Genomic DNA, 24,392 nt, shown 5'->3' with positions numbered 1-24,392 from the left:
TGTTACTTTAAATAGGATAGTAATTTTAAAGATGATGCTGTCTTAGAAGACAACATTTAAGCAAAGACCAGAAGGGTGGCTTTGTGACTTGCTGGGAGAGCAGTGCATACCATGCAGGTGCACCACTTCCTTAGAGGAGTCACCAGGTGTGCCCTGGTCAGTGCAGCTGCCCTGGTGATTGGACATGAAGTCTCCTTTTGTCTAAGTCCTTTTCCATACACTATAGTATTTCATATTTCCTTTAGGTAATGATTCCTTTGATGCGATTAGTAATCCTTCCAGCTCTTTGAATTCTGTGTAAGAAGCTAATGATTGCTGGGACTCTTTATCCCAACTACTGACTTTGTCTAGTGTTCCTAATAAACTGAGAAAGCTCTTGTTCTCTGGACAGGGAAGTGAAGGGGAAACAGCTCTGAGATGGTTCTGTTACAGTCTTGTCTTGACTTACCTTCTTGTCCTAGAAGCCTCATAAAGAACTTCTCTTGGAAGCAAGGGGAGGAGAAAGGACACAAGTTACCAGGAATAGGAGCTGCATTCATCATCCTGCTAGCCCACCCAAATTGCTGTCTCATGAATCAGTCCATAATGTAAATTTCCCTGTAGAATCAAACAGATTGAAGTCCTCTGGTATAATCTTGCTGTTGCTTTTTATTTCTTAACATTTGATGAACATGTATTTTTTCTCTTTCTCTCAGACCTAAGAAAATAGCCCAAAGCTATTAATAATTATAAAAATCTAATATCACAAAACATTTCTAGTACCTATAATACAGCATTAGTCAAATCATGTTGATTTCCAAAGACATCATACAAGTTATTGAAATGAGTTTCAAACAGAACAGCAATGTTTACATCCTTATTATTCTCTCTCCACAAGTAGCAATCCATATTAAAAATGAAATTATCCATGGTAGAGAGCCCTGTGAAGAATGCAAACGTTGCATATAGTTTTAAAAATCGAAATCTCATCATTTGAGATAGTGGATTTTAGGCTGCTGTATCTTTCTTTCTCCTCAACATGGGGCATGCTATGACTTTTTAAAAATCCTATAAAACCATTAGGGAAAGCAAGCTCCTAGTGATTTATCTTGAATTATTTAGGATGAACCCAGTGGGCAAAAGATTCTGCCTCTGTGGAACAGCATTACTACTCCTGGGGAGTGAAGTTGAGAGAATGGTGCCAAGGATTTATTTGCTTGCAGTGGGAGTGTTGTTTATCTTTAAATTAAAAACTCATCATTATCTTGGCAAAGCCTATCTAAGGAACATATGGAGGAAGATCTGCTCTGGGAACAAGGCAGCCTTTGCAAATGAACATTTGAAAGGAAGCTGTACAGTTGTGGTCTTGAACACCAGACGCACCAATCTCTAAGGAAGAGACCATAAGCTTTGTAGTTATGGGACTAAAAGAGGTGCTAATATGTGGAAGAGTTTATATACCATACAATACTTCAACTGCTAATTTTAATAAGTACATCATCAAAATTATTAGAAAGTTTTATTTGCAAAGTCCAGTCTTTGATAATAAGGTTAGAGACATGGATAAAAATCACTTGCCTGAGTTCAGACTACTTATTTCCTACTTCTGAATGGATCTCATTTTTAATGTGATACAAGTCCCAAGCTGACACTGATTTCATGTTCTCCAAACACTAGGCATTCAATTTCAATAAATAGTTGCTTTGAGTACACAAGATAATTGATAAAAATGCAGTTTTTATTTGAAAAGTGTGCAAGAAACAATCACTGAATACAGTTCTCAACCATAATATTCAAACCCATACACCACAAAATCATTGGATGCTATTATTTCTGTAGTCATTAGAACTTTGGTACAACAAAATAATTACCTAACAGTATTTGTCAGGAACCACAGTTTATTCAGGGGCATATAGAATAAAAATTCCATGTTTAAAAGTCTTAAATTACATTAATAGCACTAGACAAAACATGCTTGGCTTAAAAATGAGGACAATATTACTTAAAGGTACACTGTTGGGGTACAGTGAAACACTTCAGTGTTATGTTAGAATGCTGTCTGCTTTTAACATATCAGTGAAAGCAGGATTATTTTTAAAAATAATTTCAGATATAATTAGTGTCTTTTACAAGGCTATGGACACAAAGCCCTATTTGCACAAGGAGGATTTTTACTGGGTTATAATGTACTATCTAGAATGAAATTGGTTTCCTTTAAAAAGTACAAGATACATACAAATTGAAATAGAACTCAAAATTTTTCCAATAACAAGATATATTAAACATTTTCAATCAAATACAATGACATCAAGGTGACTGTCCAATTGTAGTTTCTAACACCTGTACTAAAATAAGTGTGCTGTCCCTGTTCTGATACTTTTGTAATCAATAAGTGGTTTAAATGATGTCTGTGATGGTTTTATTCACTCGCAGCTTATGATAATAGTGTTTTTATGGCATGGAACATAATTTACAAATCCCTTTCTTATACAGATTCTCCTTTGAATGTGGCATGAATCCCATGAACACACAGGGTTTACAAATTCCATGAGAAGTCACTAATCTATTTAGGTCCCATGGACCCTGAATTGTTCCTTCTGGTGACTTTTCTGTTTATGACAGTACGTTTTCTTTCAAAGTATATTTGAAAAGAAAAATCTCCTAGAGACAGAGTAGGGATAAGCCTACATACATTATTTGCTAAGCCAGATACTATTTTGATGTGCCAACAGACATAAGGATAGCAGCCACTGGTTAAATAAGTGATCCAATAGGTAAAGATCAGATGTGCCGGCTCCTGTAGAATTTGCTAATGATTCTTAAAGACTAAGTCAATTAGGGTTATTGGTCACAACTCCTAGGACCTCTTGGGAAGGGAAGGTACCAGCAAATCAAATTTAAACCACTAACCATTAAGTCCAATGATGATTCCTTTGTGTATTTTCCTCCCCAAAATGATACTCCTTTATATAGTATCACTATTTTGGTGCCAATTACTTTTCATTAGTGATATTCTCTCCACAAATGAAGTTGGAAAAATACCTGATTGTTGGTACAAAGAATACTACAGAAAGGAGTCTTTGGGGCTCTTGAAAAATTAATCAAATATAAAATTTATGAGAAAATTGGATTTATATGTAATTAAACAAAATGTTTCCAAGATCCCAAATTCTGATGTTAACAATTAAGTATCTGATATTTGTTTTTATTAGCTTAGTTCTAAGGGCCTACACCTCTATGGATAAAAATAATGAATAAATGTTTGCCATGGATCTAGTTAGAAAAACTGTTACCAAACCTTTTAAAAATCTACCTAAAAATCATATATGTATGGCCATCTACATATCCTTTTGTATTTAAAAGCATAATTTAGATAACTTTTAAACTCTTATTTATCTATAGTTCTTTGCCAACAATATCATTGTGATTGGGTCTATAACCAAGAATGCTAAGTTATGTCAAAATCTTTACATATCCAACAATGATTTTGTATCCACTCTATGAGACAAGCAGCATCTTGGCTTTAAGCATTAAGACAACACTCAGATAATAGTCTATATGCATTCATGTTCCAGAACTTATACTCTTCCCAGAAATAAGCTTGCATGATCTTGTTCACAGTTCAATAAAAAAAAATATACCTTACAATGAGCATTTCAAATATTTACAGCATCTTGTATCTTAAAAAGTGATAAAAGTTTTATCTAAAATATTCAACTACACTTATTTCTTCTAATGCTTTAATGCTTCTAATGCTTTAATGTTTGGCAGAAGAGGGTTAAAGGCAGCTGTACTGTAACTTTGGCTCACATCACCTCTTAGATCTTCCTTTCAAAGAGTTATTATATATACTAGGAAATTAGAGAATTGAAATATTATTTCTTTATGCTTTGAGTTCCTATTAAGATTTCAAAATCCTTCATAAATGAGGATTTTCCCTCAAATTTATGGTGTGATATACAACTAGGACAGCACACGTGTCATTTTCAAAAATTTTTTTTCATTTATTTATTTAAGAGGCCAATAAAGATAAAGATGAGAGGGGGAGGGAGAGAGAGAGAAATCATCTTCTGTTTCACTCCCCAATGCCTGCAACAGCTAGGGAGCTGGGTCAGGAGCAGAGGCATAAAACACAGCTACTGCAAAGCAGGATGTAGGCATCCTAACAGGTGTCTTAACCACTAGCTTAAATACCAGTTCCATGTGTACTTTAAATGGAGCTCTTGTTTCATGGACACATGTTTCCAGATGACAAATGATGCCTAGTGTTTCTCTACCTAACTGCTGCCCTCACTCCATTGGTGAGAAGATATATGGGCTTCCTACAACTTATTGACTCCCTGTGGACTAAATTTATAGCTTAAAGAACATTGTGGTTGTTGTGTTAATTTTTAACGTAGTCATATCTTTCTCTGTGGTAAGTTTCTCTGTCATCAAAAGGAACAAGGGAAGCCTGATTAAAACTCTTGTCCAGTTTAACCTATTTGTACAGATTGGCAAAGAACAATTTATAGTAGAAGCATGACAAAGACATCCACTGATACAGACTGGCCCATCTCTTTAAAAATAAAAGATAAAATATTTACTTTAGAAAATGCTGGTTTTGGTTTTTTTGCAGTGCAGTAGATGATAAAATGGAAAGGACAGCAAATTGGCTGGAGTGTAACTGGCATGAGTTTTAAAATTGTTGCGGAAAGACAAGCTCAACTCCTAGTATTCAGCATTTTCTCTGAAAATCCATGACTTGTTACCATCAGACCAAGACAAGCATTATATTCTCTGGACTATTTCTGACACATTTTTACATTAAAAGTTAACTTTGTAACTAATCACAGTTAAAATTCTCAATAATGCCCACTCCATTAGTTAGGGGATCAAGAAAAGTTGGTCATAACTTCTAGATTCCAATAAAATCCTTGCATCCTTTTCTGAAGATTTTATAAGACCTTAAGCTGTGTTGATGTCTCTGTGAGTCCTTCCTATAATATACAATCAGAGGAAATGAGCTATATGGTTGGAAACAAATTTGGTCACGGAGGTATCCGAGGCACTGAGTTAGAGCAATGTAAACATCAAATCTGTGTAAACACTCTAGAAATGGTTCCTATAACAGAAAGGAGTGTCACATACATTTTAAATATTTCCTACAACATGATCTACTATAGTATTGGAGAGATGATCAGCAACAGGACACAGCTTGACTAAAAATGCATGCATTTGTGAGACAGAGGGAATATGGAATCCCTTAAAGCAGTCAGTATACAAATGGCACCAGATACATTTGCATTGTAAAACAAATTACACAGAACTATGAATCCTGAAATAATGAAAGAAAGAATTTTTAATAATGGTTAAATATAATTTTGGGTCAGATGTCAAGTTTTACAGGGCAAATACATTTTAGATCAAGCATTTATTTATAAATAGAATGATATCTTAAATGACTTCTCTTTTTACCCAATAACTGTTATTTTTATAGGCAGAGTTCCATAATCATGGGCATCATCTGCTTTGTGCTACAGCTATCAACTAACAATTTTAAAGTAAACCCTGAAAAAATATTCATTAACTAACTGACAATGACAGATTCTTGGCATAAGTAAATCAATCATATAGCTGGAAAATAAATAGAAGCAAAAGACATGTCAAAATAGAATACCTTGAGGGCTTTATAAAAGCCTGAGCATTCCCTATTATGGAAATGCTAGGGACATCACAATCTGAGTCCAACGAAGAACTTGAAAGAAAGTCCACAAAAGTTCACCAAATTTTGCCCAGAAATGGTTATATTTTTCTATTTGCTCTAAGATGAAACAACATAAATGTTAGTTAATCACATCCTGTCTTCCTGTCACAGGCATTGAGGTCACAAGAGCATACCTAAAGAAATGCCACTGGAACACCCAGCCACCACTGATCTTCGAAGCTGGCACGTTGTTACAAAAATCGGAGGAGCTGGGCAGTTAACTGAGAATTTCTCTGGGTACTAATCCCATAAAAGCTTCCAAATTGTTCTGATGCTTGACACATTTCTGGATCTATTCCATCCTAAGAATTATAAACAGATACTCCTTTGGATTTGTCTGTGTTTCTGAAACTGACTCAATGGTAGAAGGAGATTATAGGGAGAGGTTGAAGAGGGGACTGTAATTTTAGGGTTTCCCATTTTTATAAGTTAAAAAATATGCACTGAGTACAGAAAAATTAAGTTTGCAAAAATTTTATAGGAAAAGAACTGCCACATCAAAAATAATATATTCATTAAAAAGAGATAACTTGAACTATGTTGCCTTTGTTATTGATAAAACTGACATGTTTAAATAATATTTTGATTGGTATGGCTTGTGTGTATCAGAAACTAAGATAAAAAGTAATGTCATATTAGTTTAGACACAACAGTAAGATAAGGCCACTAGAAAATGCATATGTGATGGTTTTTAGAAGAAAAGGTAGCTTTATGTGAAAGATCAAATAATTGATCAAAATTTTGGTGAGATATGATATTTTCCCTCCCCACCCAAACATAGTTCAATGAAAGGCTTAGGTAAAATGAAAACATAGTGTAGTACAGAATGAGGTATCACTAATTCTATATGATTAATGACATGAAAAATCAGAGTGATCATAGAATTGATCCATCATTATTGTTATTGTTTTACCAAGTTGTTGTTCTACCAAGTGAAAAGCCTGTATTTCTGTGGTTGATTCAAACCCAGGCATGGGTATGGATTGGGGAGAAGAAATGTGTTAGGGTTTCTAGCACATTTATAAATAAAATAAAATTCATAATTAATAGTTGTTATTTGTTTCATATTAATAGCATTTTTCATCTTAACAACTTATGAGGCTAAATAATTTTTCTTGACAGAATTTTCAAAAGAGATATTCAGTGAACAGCAACAGTGAATTTCTCTTTGTGACAAATATCAACATTTGCTAAAAAAAAAAAAAAAATGAAATGCAAAGCTAACACCACCCAAACTGATTTCTAAAATTTTGTTTGAAATGGAAACCCTTGGAGAGTCTCTTAGCCCCAATTCAGAATGTCAGCATCTAATTGGCTTGAATGAAATTTGGCTAAGTAACTCTTCTAGACATCTGTAACAGATACATTTAATTTCAGCTGTCCAAATGCCATGTTCCCATACTTCATTTTTCTCTCCAGGGCATTTCTCTTGTACTTTGTCAGTCACAGTCCTGTTCTTGTCTATATGCCATTTATTAAGAATATAAAAATGACATTATTACACAATGTACTACATTTTAGTGCAAGTGTGACATTCACCCACTCACGACCTTATTAGTAATTCTATCATTCTTAGTACAGTTATTGGGTGTACACAGGTATGTCATTCTTAATAAATCTCATAGAATTCTTCATTATGTTTCCAATTTCAGCAAATATGTTTTCCCAAATGCAAATCTGAAAGTAATAATCAGATTCTAGAAAAGAAATAAATCCAACCTTTAAAAAAAAGTTGTGTTTTCCCTATGGTAGCCTATCCTCTTCTCCAATGTGACAAGGTCATTTTTGTTCCAACTTACTGCAAAACTCACAGATATTTCCTCTTGTTTACTCTCTTATGTACTCATCTTCTTTATTTAAAAACAAAAGTGGAACATCCATGATGGTGAGATCACCTTAGGAAATCTTTGATCTTGTTTGGAGGGGCCTCAAGGATAACTGGTCAATTCTTTTGGACACTGTTGACTATTCTGGTTTCTTAAAATAAAATTTCTAGCAGAAAAACAAAGATATATCATTGTGCATGGTCTACTCGACAACAATTTTGTGGTCTGCTGTTGTGTTTAAAAGTAATATTTGGGTAGGGTTCTTGATTATCAGTTCCTATGTAGAGTCTAGCAGGCACATTTCTTTTCTGCTCGCTTTTCCCCATCAAGCTTTCCAGAATTCCCACCATTGACAGTGTCAGAAACTTGTGTCTTCTCCACACATTGTTCCATTCGCTTCATTATTAAGTCCAGAAGAGTTTCTACAGCTTTCTCCACATTCTGTCCAGTTGCTGCACTTGTTTCAAAATATGGTATGCTAACATAGAAAAGATGGCAAAAATTTAAGAAACGAAGAAATCAGAAAAGAACTAATAACATTCTCACTTTTTCTCTGTGAGTAAAAAATGGTGAACTGCCCTTTAGGATGTTTATATAACCACTTTTCTAGGCAAAGAAAATGATATGGGAGGTGGTCAGGAATTTTAAATCTGGACATAATTGTTAACTGTTTTCTTCTAGAAGAAGGATAAAATGCCTACAGGTGATTATGCCACTAAAATATTACTTCCCTTCCAATCTATTATCTAGAAATATGACTCAGCAATGTGTGTGCATTAAATAGGGGTATTCATGTGAATACAGTTTATGTTTATTTGGAATAAGAAGTTCAATGATGAGATGTTTAAGCCAAATCTCTCAAGGATCATTCAGTAAAAACTTGGCAGATATGAATTTACTTCAAACTAAAAAGTAAGGACAAATTCTGCTATGGAAGTCAATTCATAATTACATGGGTTTTTGTGGCTTGGTTTGGGTTTGGAGGTTTTTTTTTAGCTGCTACTCAGGCTCAGCTGGATAAGGATTGCATTATTTTATTCCTATGAGGTATTATTTCTCAGGGTTTCGAAGCCATGGAGCATAATGTTTAACGGCTTGAGTGCTGATCTCAGATTGTCTGGAATGAATTTAAGCTCGGCTCTCAGTATGTGGCCTTACATCAGTTACTTAATCTCTTTGTAACTCAATTCTTCATATATAAAATGGATCACTCTATTATCTCCTCTGGATGGTTCTAATAGGTTAAATGAGTTAAGCTCTATGAATAGTTGTTAACAGAGAAGCAGTCTGTAAATGTTAGGTAAAAGTAATTCATGAAAACATCACATACATTCCTATGGAAGATCATTTAAATTACACACTATTCTCTATTCAAAGGGTTTCCTCCTGACATCATTCTGTGTCTTGCTCCACTGGTAGCTGATTCTCAGTGTAACTGACTCACCCGTATTTGTCAGCCAAATCCCGGGCTTGCCGTTCATTGACTTCCCTCTGGTCTGGCAGGTCTGCCTTGTTGCCAATTAATACTATATCTGGGTTCTCACAATAAGCATTTGCTTGCAGTTGGCCTTGGAAAGAAAGCAGATGGAGCCAGCAAGTTAGTTATAAACAAGTGATGTCAAATGACTGCTCATATTCCAGACTGCTAACTTAATTGTTCATCTGCAGTTTGGTTGCTGACTAGTTATATCAGCCAAGTCACTCACTCCTCTCAAGCTTAGTTTCCTCATCTGTAAGATGACTAATAACAAGTAAGAAGCCCCTTGTATCAGCACCTGATCATGCTCTTCCACATCTGGGGAAATGCCCTCTCAGATGGGCATGCTGCGTCTTGCCAACTGATCCTCAAATGTAAGTGGAAGCAGTATGTTTAAGGTTCGTAATTTGCTTTTTCCTTGAAGAAGCTACTACATTTGCCCGTCCTCATGTCCAAAGCAATGATCTAGAGAGTAGACCATTTTGGAACCACCATGAATTCATGCAGAAACAATTTTAAAATGGGCAAATTGCTTTTTTCTTTTCTAAGGTTAGAGGAGAGAGGGAAGGAGTAAGGAAAGGGAGGAGAGGGGAGGCAGGGAAAAAGGAAAGCAAGATTTCCCGTCTTAAGGTAGGCTATGTGCTACCTGGCTGAAGCAGAGGAAGACAGCAAAGGCTTAGCCTGTGATACAAATTGTTTGGGTGCTAGAAATTAAAGTGTTATTAGTCATGGCAATTAATTATTTTAAATCCTTACAATATCTGTCTGGAGATTTATAAGAGCACAGTAGAGTCTCATCTGCCTTGAAAAAGGATAAACAAATTCTCAGAAAGAACCCAACAAGCTTATTATCCCCTTGTTTCCTCAGAGTCTATTAATACCACCACAATTTGGATAAGGATATACAATATTAAAAAATAATAAAGACAAATCCTAGGATAAACATTGCTTGGGACAAGCAATTTAATAAATCAGAATTTGTGATATTTTCTCTCATTGTTTGCTACTGCATCATTGAACTCACATTGAAAGTGGTCATATATATATTATTTATTAGTCTTATATGATATGTAGTATGAAATACATACAGACACTTCAAAAAGGTCAGGAAAGTGCACATTTTGTAGAAACTATGCATGAATTTCAAGATTTTTTGCAGCAAGGTGAAAATCCTCTGATTTCATTTCCATGGATTTTTTGAGGTACAATTTTACCTTATATTTTTAAGAAATTGTCCCATGTCAGGCACTCACACAAGTCTAGGGTATAGAATGACACAAATAGAGAAAATCTGAACTTTCAAAGAGCTTACATCCTAGTGGTGGAAAGAGTGAAAAACATGTGAAAAATATACACATTATGTCAGGGGGTGGCAATGACAGAAGAGTACTATTTTAGATGAGGTGATTGGTCAACGAAGGTCTCTTTCAAGAGATAAAGGAGGCGTGGCAGAAAGCTTGAAGGGAGCCCAGGACCCCGCACATCTGTAAATGGGAGAATAATCAGGACAGAGAACAGAACCAGGGGACCAAGGCCCAGAGCGGGCATGTGTTACTCCTTCTGAGAACAGCATGAGAGTCTGCTTGGCTGGACCCTGAGCTGTGAGCCTAATGGGAGTGAATTAGAGAGGCTGAGTGCCTAATCCACTGGCTTCGTAGGGAATTGAAGAGCTCTGCATTTTATTCCAGGTGAGAGAGAAGTCACAGAACAACAACATGGTCTTTTTTCAAAAAAAAGTATTATTCTGGTCAACACAGCCAGAACAAATCTGGAAATGACAAGAGCAGTCTCAGAACCACTAGCAATTCATCGGTCCCAACATGTGTATACTCCCTAAAGTCAAAATTCTTATTTGCAATAAAAATATGAATAAAATATACCTTCAGTGCTACAATGATTGAAAATAAAATTCTAATACTTCCATTGATATATATCAATCTGACTTCAGTAATTGATTTGACAATATTTGAATTTTATATTTACACTGTCATGGAAGCTAGAGATTTTTCTATACAGGCTTCCTCATATTTGAATTTTTTTAAAGTAAAATTCCAGTGTCAGCTGACCAACACGCTGCTTTTATCCTCACTGCCAAGTCTGTTCTGGAGTACTTTCTTGCCATTAGACCATGAACACATACTAGGTGCCTGTGTCCTCCCTCCAAAAGCACTGCTGAGTTTCACTATGCTCTCTCCAGGTTTGCTGTAGTAGATAGAAAACTCAGTTTTAAGAAGTCCTTTAAGACATACCAATAAGTAGAATGAATGGTCTTTGAAGAATAACAGTAACAATCTGAACTATAGGAGTTGATAAAGACACACTGGACATCTACAATAAAGAGTGTCAAAGGAGAATACAATTCCTAGCCACCTTGAGTGACCCACATAAAGGCCATCATGTTGCCAGTGTAAAGAAAACAAATACTACACTCATCATTTTCCAAAGGTAATCTGTGGTGTCTCATCTGATTGTATCTCTGACGTTACTCAATCCCACTTACTCATCCAGTTTCTGACATTCAAAAAGCTCTGTTGACTGGTGAGGTCAAACATTAATAAGAAGCCCATGGCATCTCTGAAAAATGCAGTGGTGAGGCTCCGGAACCTGCCAACAAAGCACAGGGGAGGTTCTGAAAGTTAGTCCAGGTACTTACGATGACAGGGAAGACAACACAACTTCCCTTTCAAGGATGAAGCCTCCACGGCGGGGCCTTATGAATTATCATGCAGAGACTGGTCACAAAGGCAGTAGGAGGGTCCAGTGAGCAGATTCAGCTATAAACTGTTAGCTTAGTCAATCTTTTCATCACTATAATGAAATACCTGAAAGAGACTACTTGTGAAGAAAAGTGTTTCTTTTTTATCTGTTGTTTGTTTTAGCAGACAGTTTTGGAGGTTCAAGGGCATGGACTAGAATTGGCTCAGCTCCAGTGAGGGCCAAATCAGCTGAGTGACATCGTGGCTCAGTACTTGACGAAAGACAGTGAGAACTTTCATTTCTACTGAGGGATTTTGTGGAATCTTTTCTGTTATGTAGAAAGTAAATAAAGATGTCTGGTGCCTTGCTCTTCCTCTTGCCCACCAACATCTTCAGTGACATTGGACTCGTGCTAAGATCCACTCTGCATTAGCAATGGGCAAAAGCAGACTATCCACAAGGACCAAAGTCCAAATTTGGTAGTGGGTTTTTAGGAAGCCACTTAAATTTCAAATATGGAGGGGCACCACTACCTATCCTAAATGTCCTTTTAATTTTTTGGTCTCCTATTTTTAGCCCATTTGTAGAAACTTAGTGTTGGTTTCATCAAGTTTCTATTCCTGATCCTTCATATTTTACATGTATTCATTGGATGATCTCATCCACTTCCCTGGCTCAACCATATCCTTGGTATTGAGGAAGCCAAAATGTTTAGATCTAGATCTTTCCTGGTTTCCACATTTTGTATCTAATTACTTTTTGGGTCTTTCTACTTAGAAGAAAGTCAGGCACCTCCAACCTCACCTGTTCAAAACCAAACTGGTTCCCCCTCTTGATTTGTTTTTCTGCCAAAGGTATCCTCTTCCTCCTCCTAGTTGCCATAATCCCATTTTTTTCATCTGCCACATCCATTCAATATAGATCTCTTGACCTTAATTCTGCCCATCTATCCTTGCCACCGCTCTTATTTTAAACCCATAATGTCTTGCCCAAATAACTTCAACACCCTTCTCATTAGGCTTCCTATGCCCGATTTTTCGGAACCCTGGACCACTTATCATTAATTATTAATCCTCTACTAGAATATTTTAATAATTATACATTATCCTTAAGACAAAACTTGAACTCCTTAATCAGTTGTCAAAGTCTCCACAGGAATTGACCGTTGCTCATTTATCCAGCTTCACGTTGTGACTACTCACAGGCATGCTAATCTTCCTTTAGTTGTTAGAAAGTTCACTCCCCTACCCTGGGATTTCCTACCTGCTTGGTCTTTTTGAGGGGAACATTTCCTTAATTCTTCCTGCTTCTCCTCTCCTTTCCTTTAGTCTGTATAACACTCACTTCTACAATGAGTATGAGTATTTACATTATGAACCAGAGGAAACATCACTTTTCCAAGGAGTCTTCCCCATAGCCACATCTGGGTGATCTGTTCCTGGTGAGCCTACATATCACTTTGTTTCCTTGTTACTGCTCTAAGACTATCTTACAATTATTTGTCCATATTCCACCCTAGACTTTAAGTTATAAGGGGAAAGGAACTATGCTTTTAACATGTATCTCTTATATTATTATAGCCCAGGACGTGGTATTTGCTTCCTAAACACTTGTGAAATTAAAGAGAGTAGGATAAATAAAGAGAATAGTAAAAGATAAAAAAAAGTATTAAAGACGTACAATGACTTCAATAAGGAATTATTCTTTGAATACCAAAGCAGGGAGAAGAAATACTAACTACTATTTATTTCAATGTAAGATTTCTTTTGTAGGACATTATCATGATCTAAAAATATAGTTAGAAAATATTAAAAATTGACTCATTTGTGTTTTCTTGTGGATTTGTTTCTACCATGGAAGCTCACAGAGATTACAGTACTTTTATTGAATGATGGCTCCTTCCGAGACGAGCTGTACCCAGAAAATTGTCTCCTACTCAACCATAATAGTGCCATGTCTAAGAAAACTGCTTTGTTGATTCGCTGATGTATGTGTGTCTCTTTTGAGGATCAGACTATGTATTATTCCCTTCTCATTGCCCACAGTACAGGACAATTGTGCAAAAACATGCTTCTTTTAGGGGTCTTATTGGAACAAACATTTTTCCATTCAGAGCAGCACAGAGCCCTCATGCTCCAGAGCAGGCTACACACTGAACCATTTTGCCTGGTATCCTTTTTATCACCTGATGCTCCCAGGGAGAAAAATAATAGATTTCCATGTCCATCCACCTATGTCATTCTGTCTTAAGGGTGCTCAGAGTAGGGAAAAATTAGGACCACACAAAGAAACAGGGCCACCTTATCATTCCGTCTCCCCTACTGAGAGCTAACACTGTTCTTGTATCCTGTAGGTTTGCATAAGGATTATGTGATTTTTCTTTCTTCCCACAATGTGGTTTTCATCAGTAACCATTACCTACCATGGATTCTACTGCCAGATGCCCTCAGGCCCAGGATGGAGGTGTGAGGTGTTGTTTCTCTTGTTGCCTAGCTACACCTTACATATACAGAATGCACAGTTCTCAAGGGGTGAATAATCTAAGCCTGCCAAAGACTGCCCCTAGGATTTCCCATTTCCCTCATGGCACAGCTGTCATAAGGGGACAGATGAGAGAAGCCTGCCATCACACTAGGCTGACATATCATGTGTGAGGACATATGGGGCTCATATTTTCTCAGATTACTTCTTCAAAAATAGATTAAATTGGTCTGTAAAACATACATCTTTGTGACAACAAAACTGACATATGAACAGAGACTCTTGTGAGGAATGACTGCAGTGGGACCAGCAGTGTTGAAGGGTGTGTGTAAATGGATTCACAGTCAGAAAAGCTAACAGAGAGGCCCAGCACCTCTCCTGGCGTTTACACTTAGCAAAAGTGAGAACATTTTGGATGCATTTCAAAAGGCAAGTGTTTACAAGCAGAAGCATTCTAAGACATACGATGCAGAATTTGGAGGTATGTGCTTTCTAAATAGCATTTTTGCCAATCCATTGCCATTTTTAATTTCATCTAATACTGAAAAGCTTGATTCCATGGAGTCTGTAGCACTTTGCAACCTTGCATCCTATAGAAACCCATTTTCATTGAATAATGGAATGTTACCTCCAGCTCTAAGTCATTAATGCTACTGTCTACTGAGAATCTGTTTTCTCAAATATTATACAAAAGAAGATGCCAAAAAACCAGGCAAGGTCCCTGCCTGGGATGGGGAGGACAGGTGAATCAATGAACACCAGTCAGACAGAAATAAGGAATATTCACCTTATTATTAAGTAGTATATAATCTATTTATTTTTAGTTTTAATTTTTTCAGTTTGTAACAGATTCAATACAGTTCAAAGACATAGTTCTGAGAATATAACATCTCCATTCCTCCCTCTCCTTTTCCCCCTTCTCCCTCTCACTTTTAAGCTAACATACTTCCAACTTACATTGTAGTCAAGGGCTTACTGCTCCAGTAAATAGAGAGTTCAACAAGTAAAAAGCAAAAAGACCCAGTGTAGCAGAAATGTAGACAAGGGCTATGAACGATAATCCAATGGCAAAATGACTATTTAAATTTAGTAACTTAAGGGTGGTAGAAGAGGTGTCACAGGAGTTTAGAAGAAGATGCGTTTTGTTGAGTGTTCACAGACAAGGTAGAATTTGAAGTGGGTCTGATGAAAGCAGAGGATCAGAGAAAGTAGGTTGGAGGGAAGTAAAAGATTGTAACTGGAGGCCAATGGTGTGCTCAATGCATGGGACAAATGGCGTCACATGGCATGGAACAAAGAGGTTGTGTGGAAGAACACAAAGAGAGGAGAAAGATCAATGACATTTCTTTAACTCCATCTTTAAGTAGTAAGTATAGCAGTGTTAATTTTCCACTTTCATTCAATTGAACTCTGGAGAATTTTTTTTTTGTGTGTGCTAGAAAGTGCAATGACCAGGCATACAGAAAATCCTCATGGACAGTTTTGAAAATCTGATTTTGAAGTCTGCAACAACTACACAATGTTAGTAATGGTTTGTTAACTAGAAATCATTTAATTTTATTTTCTGGCACAAATGTCTATTCTGAAACCCAAAGAAGAGTTGCATCTCATGTCTTTTCAAGTTCACATATATTATTCACTTTGAAATAAGTTGCTCTAAGCTCTAGGTATCTACAAAGTGATGGATTCTTACCGTTCTTGTCCTGCAGTGTCCCAAAGCTGAAGATGTACCTTAAATGCCTTGCCTGAAGATCCATTTGGTCCTTGAGTATTATAAACCTGAAAGATACAGTTTCCATCAGTTAATATTGCTTTGGATTTTGTCCACATTCAAGTTCTCTAAGTTCATTATGTTTTTTCTTGATTACTATAATCAAAGTTCATAGTGCAGCATAAATATTTGCTCTATTTCTTCCCAGAAGTATCACATATACTCTCACTTTTAAATGTCAAGTACAAGTATGATTTTCAACACAACTTAAGCATGCTACAGACTTAAATTAGACACCTTCTGTCATTTCCTCACAGAGGCAGCCAACATCAGAGTTAGGACCCAAGTTCTGGGTTCAAATATCAACTTTTCGTTTAATCTCTTTGAATCCTACTTTTTAACCTACAAATTGAGATCCATAGTGTCTTCCTATTTTACAGCATTATAAACTTCAAACTCAAATGCAATAAGAGATAGGATAATTTTTTTAAAAAAAAACAGCAAAGTACTCTACAAATAACTGAATAACTTTTACTGTGAAATAGACTTTAAAAATGACTTAGCTATGAAATATGCACAGAATTTGTGAATAAGTTGACACAGTACATTTCCAGATTTCCTTTACTAGCTATTCCTTCAAAGCCTTTTTAAAGATAAGTTTGCTTTTTAAAAAAAACTATCATTTTTACAGCTTAAGCAAAGCGACTCATTTTACTCTTTAATTAGCTCCCCAAGTATGGATTAATGAAAATGTTTGCAAGGGAAGATTTTGCTGGGACTTAAACCCAGATCTGTGTGGACCATGGGTGGTGAGGGAAGAACTCAGGACTGCTTAGGAGAGACTGGGAGCAAGTCTGCTAAGACTACACTGCAATGTATTGACTTTCAGATAAGGTACAGGCTGCTACAGAGGTCATGACTCAACTTCTCAGGTAATGGTCTTCCAACAACCATTTTCTTTGTTTCCAGTTCTCAAGGAATGAATAGACTCATGATATCTACTGGAAGCCACTGCCATGTTGGCAGTCAAGTGTACCTTGGGTGGCAGTAAATCTGGCTGAGACAATGTGTCTGTGCCTATGCTACACGTCTCACATGTCACAATATCCTTATTCCTGTCACTGGCGTCTAGCATAGGAGCAGGAAGTGCTTGTGATTCTCACTTAAATGCCCTTATCTTGGAAAATCACATGGTTGGTCTCACATTCTGTTCATAATAAGCCAGTGATTGATGGCTGAGTCTACACATAAATAAAAAATGCAGCAAGAGCTGATAAAACTCATGTTCCAGCTATTTGCCAATCATATGTTTAACCTCTTTGTTAAGAGTAAGCAAATGAGTGTTTGTTCTTATCGAATAATTTAACTCAAAGAGTTACTGTTTTTAGATTCTGAAAAATCAAAACTTTGAAATATTCCGAAAGATTCATAGAAAACACACCATACAAGTCCCAAAATTATTTATTTTCGTTGTCTAGCATGCGTTTGGAGGCAACAGCACTCCAATATTTGTCATGCAATATTTTTCTGACAGAATGTTATTTATCCTTGAAAAAAGTAGAAAATAATATTTCAAAGAATGTTATTTTTAGTTGAAAAATGTTATTTATAGTTGAAAAGTTGATTCCAAAAATGTTATTTATCATTGAAAAAGTAGTAAATAATATTCCAAGGAAAATTAAAGTGACAGATGATGGATTTCATGTGATAATAGATATTTGCAAAGCAAGAAACATAGCAATTTCATTCTTATTCTATATAGGAGGATGGTAATAAGGTTAACTCACCACACGTTTTTCTCGAAAGTCTATCCCTACCGTAGTGATGAATTTTGGATTGAATTTATTATCTGTGTATCTGTAAAGAAATGTTGTTTTCCCCACCCCTGAGTCTCCAAGGGCCAGGAGTTTGATCAGATAATCATAGTCCCCATCGGTCATAGTGATGGTCTTGCTGGGCCTGTGTAGAATAGGAAAATGTAAGCATGTCATGATTTTCCTTTGCTTTGTAACAAAACACACATAAATTTAATTTTTAAAGTTACAATATCAAATACCTCAATTCTGTCAAATTCTGAATTAATTTGATCAAAGCAGCTTCAGGAGCGAGGACATCTTTATTTATTTATTTATTATTTATTATTTCACTCAGTACAAATCGTTTTACATCATGTCCTTCAGTATGAAATATGCAAGACAGCCATTGCCACAGCAATAGTAGAATGTAAAGAGCCCCAGACTTTTGTTTTGTTCAGTAGAACTTAAAAAGCCCTTTGGAATTAGGAGGCTGACACTGGAAAGAGAAGAGAGTCACAGGGACAGAAAACCCCTTGCAAGGTGCTGCAAGTATGCTACAGAGAGGGCAATTACAATTACACGTGGATAATGGAAGGGAAAAGCCTAAGGACATAGTATCTAATCATGCAGAATGAGCTCCCTATTGTGTGTATGTAAAACATAGCCTTTTAATTTAATATTTAAATACTTGTATGGCAATCTTTGAAAACCTTTCATGTGAAATCATTTCAAAAACAATGTTTACATTTATTCTGTTTTGGAACACCAAGACTTCTGCATTCCAGTAACAGATCTGATGTGCTTGGCTTCACGGTTGGCTATTTTCCAGGTCTTGAAAAACAGGAAGACCTATTCAGAGGTAGAGTTGTGGTAATTCTGCTAATATTTCTCCTGAATGAACAATGTTACTTGCCTTTTTTTTTTTTGACAGCCTTGAGTTTTTTTTGCTATGTTACAATGACTATTGATGAGGATGAACCAAGAGCACTTGCTTGGGTAACACCAAGAATACTTGCACACTCAATTAAATGACACCATCACTTACTGAATACTTGGTGAAGTTCCTACTCTTCAGTTAAGCAAAAAGATTTGCTACTTGATATTACTTTCTGATCACTTGGTTATGGAAATGGCCTTTTTGTATCCTATGTAAAGGAAGTTCTATGATGATTTTTCTAGAATGTGAAACATTTCTCTCATTATTATGTGAGAAAGAATATTTTTCCAGCTGTGAAGATCCAGAAAACACTGGACTTTAAGATCTCTGCAAAGATGAAAATTAAATTTCAGCAACAGTCTATTCCCTGGACACATCTAAAAGTAACTAGATAACTCTAACTTACTGCAGTAGGAAAATGACGTACATGCACATAGTTTTGGAACAAAACTTTTATTTTTACTTTGTCTTTTTAGTTAGTAATCAAAATTGAAATTTTATGTCTTTGGGTAATAATGAAGAACAAGACAACAATACATTTATCAAATAATTCAGGATAATTATATTATTTGTGAGATTCACATTTCTTTTTAAAGATTTATTTTTTTATTTGAAAGGCAGAGTTAGAGAGAGAGAGAGAGTCTTTCACCTTCTGGCTCACTCTCCAAATGGCTGTAATGACCAGGGCTGTGCCAGACCAAAGCCAGGAATCCAGAGTTCTTCTGGATCTCCCACGTGGGTGCAGGGACCCAAGTACTTGGGCCATCTTCCACTGCTTTCCCAGATGCATTAACAGGGAGCTGGATTGGAAGAGGAGCAACCAGGTCTTGAACTAGTACCTGTATAGATGCCAGCATTATAGGCAGCAGCTTTACCCACTATACTACAACACCAGGGCCAATTCACAATTTTTGTAAAAGATTTTCCTAAATTTCAACCACACTGTTGCTAAATCCTACTAGGTCTGTAAGGAATGCATTTCTTTCATTAATGAATGCTTCCTGGCATAGGATTTTTTTTTTAAATTAAACTTTTATTTAATGAATATAAATTTCCAAAGTACAGCTTATGGGTTACAATGGCTTCCCCCTCCCAAAACTTCCCTCCCACCCACAACCCTCCCCTTTCCCGCTCCCTCTCCCCTTCCAATCACATCATGATTCATTTTCAATTCTCTTTATATACAAAAGATCAGTTTAGTATATATTAGGTAACGATTTCAACAGTTTGCCCCCATATAGCAACACAAAGTAAAAAAAAAAAATACTGTTGGAATACTAGTTATAGCATTAAATAAGAGTGTACAGCACATTAAAGGCAGAGATCCTACATAATATTTTTTAAAAATTAATTAATTTTCTATGCCGTTTCCAATTTAACACCAGGTTTTTTTTTTCCATTTCCAATTATCTTTATATACAGAAGATCAATTCAGTATATAATTAGTAAAGATCTCATCAGTTTGTACCCACGCAGAAACACAAAGTGTAAAAATACTGTTTCAGTACTAGTTATAGCATCACTGCACATTAGACAACACATTAAGGACAGATCCCACATGGGATGTAAGTACACAGTGACTCCTGTTGCTGACTTAACAATTTGACACTCCTGTTCATGGCGTCAGTAATCTCCCTATGCTCTAGTCATGAGTTGCCAGGGCTATGGAAGCCTTTAGGGTTCGCTGACTTTGATCTTATTCTGATAGGGTCACAGTCAAAGTGGAAGTTCTCTCCTCCCTTCAGAGAAAGGTACCTCCTTCTTTGATGGCCCTGTTCTTTCCACTGGGATCTCACTAGCAGAGATCTTTCATTTAGGTCTTCTTCTTTTTTTCTTTTCCATGATATCTTGGCTTTCCGGCATAGGATGTTTTGATAGCTGCCAACATATACTTTTTGCCTTAATACTTTCCTCCCCTGTGATAGACGTTCTCCATCAAGTAAGAGTCTCAAAGTGGGCTTTTGCTATGAGTATTCTATTTTTCCTTTATGATTATCTAGACAAAGCATAGTCATTGCTTAGGAAAAGAAACACCGCAGCAAACAATAACCAGCCCCTGTTACTGAAAGGATACAGATGCCTGAAGTATTGACATGAAATACTTCTTGGAAAATGTCTGCATTGGGTGACCACCTGGAAGTGACTGGTTCTGGGTTTGGCTGGTTCTAAATAGCTCACCAGGATTCTATAGCTCAAGGTGTTACAACCCCTCAGTTTGGGCTGCATAAGCCCATGTAAGGGCCTACATCACCAGCACTCTACCTTTTTTCTTGTCTCGCAAACTGCTCATATAAGACTCTTCTTAGGGTGACAAAATCTCTCACTTTACTAGTAAAAGAAATTGTTAATTCTTTCAGGAAAAAAAAGAGCTTAAATTTATTCTAACTATGATGTAACTAGAGCCAAATTCTTCCCTAGGCACAGGCCTTAATGATACGGGATGAAATTGAAGCCGCTAATTGGCTAAGTAGGAGACAAAGTTGGAGAATACTGTGGTTCCTTTAAAAAAATGAAAAGAATGTAGTTTACAGGATATATCAAGATATTTTAAAATTTTGCTGAAAGCATTTTTTTTTAAGACAGTCTCAAGAAAGGCTGTCTTGAGCACTTTTTGTTAAATGACTTCAATACGTAGTGTTAATTCCAAAGATGAAAATCACAACAGGTACTCTAGCTTCTGTCAAGACATGGGCTAAACTGAGAGATTTGCAAGAAAATACAACATCAGTTTACAAGAGAAAACATAACAAATTGGTAAATGAGTCAAACTGTTTTGCATTTAATTCAAACAAAACAGTGATCTTCACAGACTGCAATGATCCAAAGAGACTTAGTAGAGGAAGATCAACTTGCATTCAACCTTATAGCATAGGGAAAAGGAGCAAAGATACAGGACCAATGCATGGGAGACTACTTCCCCGTTGTAGAATGAGATTATTAAAACTGCCAGGTACATGACATACCATGTGTTCCTGATTGGCAGCCAATTTGTTCTCTTTTGTTTATATATAAACTTGCCTGGGGCAAAGCTGGGGCTACCCCCCAGTCAAGGTCTAATCCAGAAAGAACAATCCAGGATCACACAGATCAATTCCACCATGGTCCCTACTATCTCTTGGTGTTAAGTGCAGGATGGTAGACACTTAGTGTCATTTAATACAAATACAAATTCCACCTAATTGAGTACAAATCTTGGCATTGAAGAAGTGTCTCCAGTAGGTTAACTGATATATTAAGCTAGATATGAGATAGTATACCTTTAAGTTTCTTCTGAAAAGGAATTTTAATTCTTATGTTTTATGTCACTAATAGCCCCATCTCTGTCTCAATATATATGCTAAGCATTCCAAATCTGAAAATCCAAGATGCTCGAAATTCTGAAATATTTTGAGCACCAACATGGTGCCACAAGAGAAAAATTCCACACTTGATGTCTTGTGAGGGGTCAAAGTGTGCATTAAAACTATATAAAATTACCTTCAGGCTGTATTTCTAAGTTGTGATGAAATATAAATGTTATGTTGTGTTTAGGCTTAGGTGCCATACTCAACGAATCTAATTATATGCAAAAATACTTAAGAAAGTTCATGGAAAATGGAATTAAAAGATAAGTTTAGGGGTTGGTATTTGGCTGAGCAGTTAAGATATTGCTTGGTATGATACATCCCATATCAGAGAACCTGGGTATGAGTCCCTCTTGCTTAAATCAAGTTTGCTACTAAAGCATACCCTAGGAGACACAGGGTGGTTCAAATATTTGGGTCTCTGCCACCAATATGGGGTACTCGAATTGAACTCCAGGCTCTTGGCTTCAGTCTGGTCTAGCCAAGTCTATCATGGTCATTTGAGGAGTCAACCAGCAGATGGAATATTCTCTCTCTCTCTCTCTCTTGATCTTTCTCTTTTTTTAAAAAAATATTTTAAAAGGCAAAATGTTTATTTCAATGAAGATATTTTTGAAATATATGCACAGTTTTTTTTTTCATAATACAATTTTACCAGGAACCTTGGAAGGCTTCTGATATGTGTAGATTTCAAAATTTTTTGATCCATAAAATCCATATATCTCAATTCTATTTCTATGAATTTTAGAAGTTGACTTTTATATGCAAAATCCTACTATCTGAAAATAACCCAAATCTGAAATACGTCTGGTTCCAAGCTCTTTGGATAATGATACTCATCCTGCATGTGTAATTTTTTTGTATTTGTTTCAGCTTGTCTCATTACCAACTGATTTCCTGAGTCCTAAAATCATATCACCTCAATATTCTACCTATTGGCAAGGCAAATGCAGAACTACTAAGAAAAATAAAAGCCTTGGCAAGGCTTCCTGTTTTAAGAACTGTGCTAAAAAATGACCTGGGAAAGATCAAGGCAGACAAACCTAACAGTATTGTTTATTCCTTCACAGTGATTGATAGTATCGCCAGTTCCTAGTTTCTTGGACCTAAATAGGAAGAAAGTGCTAGAAGACTGCATTGTGGTGTTTCAGGAAATGTGCTTGACCTTCAGTTATTGTCATGATGTCATAAGCTATACCACAACGGTCAGGAAGACTTGTGGATACAGAACCCAAGATGTCAACCCCAGAGTGCTTTGTAGGAAGGGACTGGAAAGAATAGAGAAATAAATGAAATCCTTCCAACATTATAGCTCTGTTGAATTCAGAGTCTTAAAGGAAAAAAAAATGAATTCTCACATGGTCTAGCCCCTTAGTTTTGAGATAAGAAGTCACGTGCGGAAAAATTATATCACTTATGGTAGAGACAACAATAATTTTTAATAGAGGAAAATCTAAGACTCCTATTGATTACAATTTAAAATTGAAGATATGCTAAATGTGTTCAAGTTATACATACTTTCAGTCTCTGGGGGAGGGAATGTTCTCCTAGGTATTGATAGAAACACAATTTTCATTCCTTGGATTTCTTAAATTAAGCTGTCCAGAGATTCTCCCTTCCCTACCTTCTTAACTCTGGCTTTTCTTGTTCAACATAAGTTTCTATTAGCACAGGACTTAATCTTTATCTATTATCAGATACACAGAGCCCAAGAAACTGCCTGGCATACAAAAAGAAGCTCAACACATATTTGCTAAAAGTATCAATATATTCAAGCTCATCAGAGCCATATGAAATATAATGATGACCAAAATCTGGTGAACATAGATGCAAAAACACTTTAAAAATACTAGCTAATTGAATACAACAGCACATCAGAAAGATCATTCATCCAGACTCAGTGGGATTTATCCCTGCTTTGCAGGGATGGTTCAACTTTTGTAAATCAATAAATATGATACATCACATTAACGAATTGAAGAACAGAAACCATATGATTATCTCAATAGATGCTGAGAGAATATTTGAGAAAATACAACATCCTTTCATGATAAAAACTTTAAACAAATTTGGTATAGAAGAACATTCCAAAACACACTTAAGGCAATATATTACAAACCCACAACCATCATTATACTGAGTGGAGAAAAGCTGGAAGCAGTTCTACTAATACCAGGAACCAGGCAAGGATGCACACTTTCACCATTGCTATTCAATATAGTTCTGGGAGTTTAGCCAGGGCCATTAGAAAAGATAAAGAAATCAAATCAAAGGAATACAAATAATAAAGGAGAAAGTCGAATCCCTGTTTTCAGGTGACATGATGCTGTATATAGGAGAATCAAGACTCCCCTAAGAGACTGCTGGAACTCATAAGAGAGTTTATTAAAGTTGTAGG

At 36.1% G+C, this 24,392-nt stretch overlaps 1 protein-coding gene across 1 annotated transcript in view; it reads right to left on the bottom strand.

Moving 5' to 3' along the window:
• Positions 1–1,716: 1,716 nt before the first annotated feature.
• Positions 1,717–24,392, bottom strand: part of RAB27B (RAB27B, member RAS oncogene family) — a 70,340-nt gene continuing 47,664 nt past the window's right edge. The window contains exons 2-6 of the mRNA XM_062201691.1: positions 17,705–17,876; positions 15,900–15,985; positions 11,529–11,632; positions 8,996–9,119; positions 1,717–8,029 (exon numbers count right to left, since the gene is read on the bottom strand). Of these exons, the coding sequence (XP_062057675.1) occupies positions 7,840–8,029; positions 8,996–9,119; positions 11,529–11,632; positions 15,900–15,985; positions 17,705–17,857 (657 nt within the window). The 5' untranslated portion in view covers positions 17,858–17,876 and the 3' untranslated portion in view covers positions 1,717–7,839. The remainder of the gene's footprint in view (positions 8,030–8,995; positions 9,120–11,528; positions 11,633–15,899; positions 15,986–17,704; positions 17,877–24,392) is intronic.

Source organism: Lepus europaeus, chromosome 9 (genome assembly GCF_033115175.1).
Source record: "Lepus europaeus isolate LE1 chromosome 9, mLepTim1.pri, whole genome shotgun sequence".
Classification (NCBI taxonomy): domain Eukaryota; kingdom Metazoa; phylum Chordata; class Mammalia; order Lagomorpha; family Leporidae; genus Lepus; species Lepus europaeus.
The sequence above is the reverse complement of the archived record's forward strand: the minus strand, read 5'-3'. Positions and strand labels throughout refer to the sequence as shown.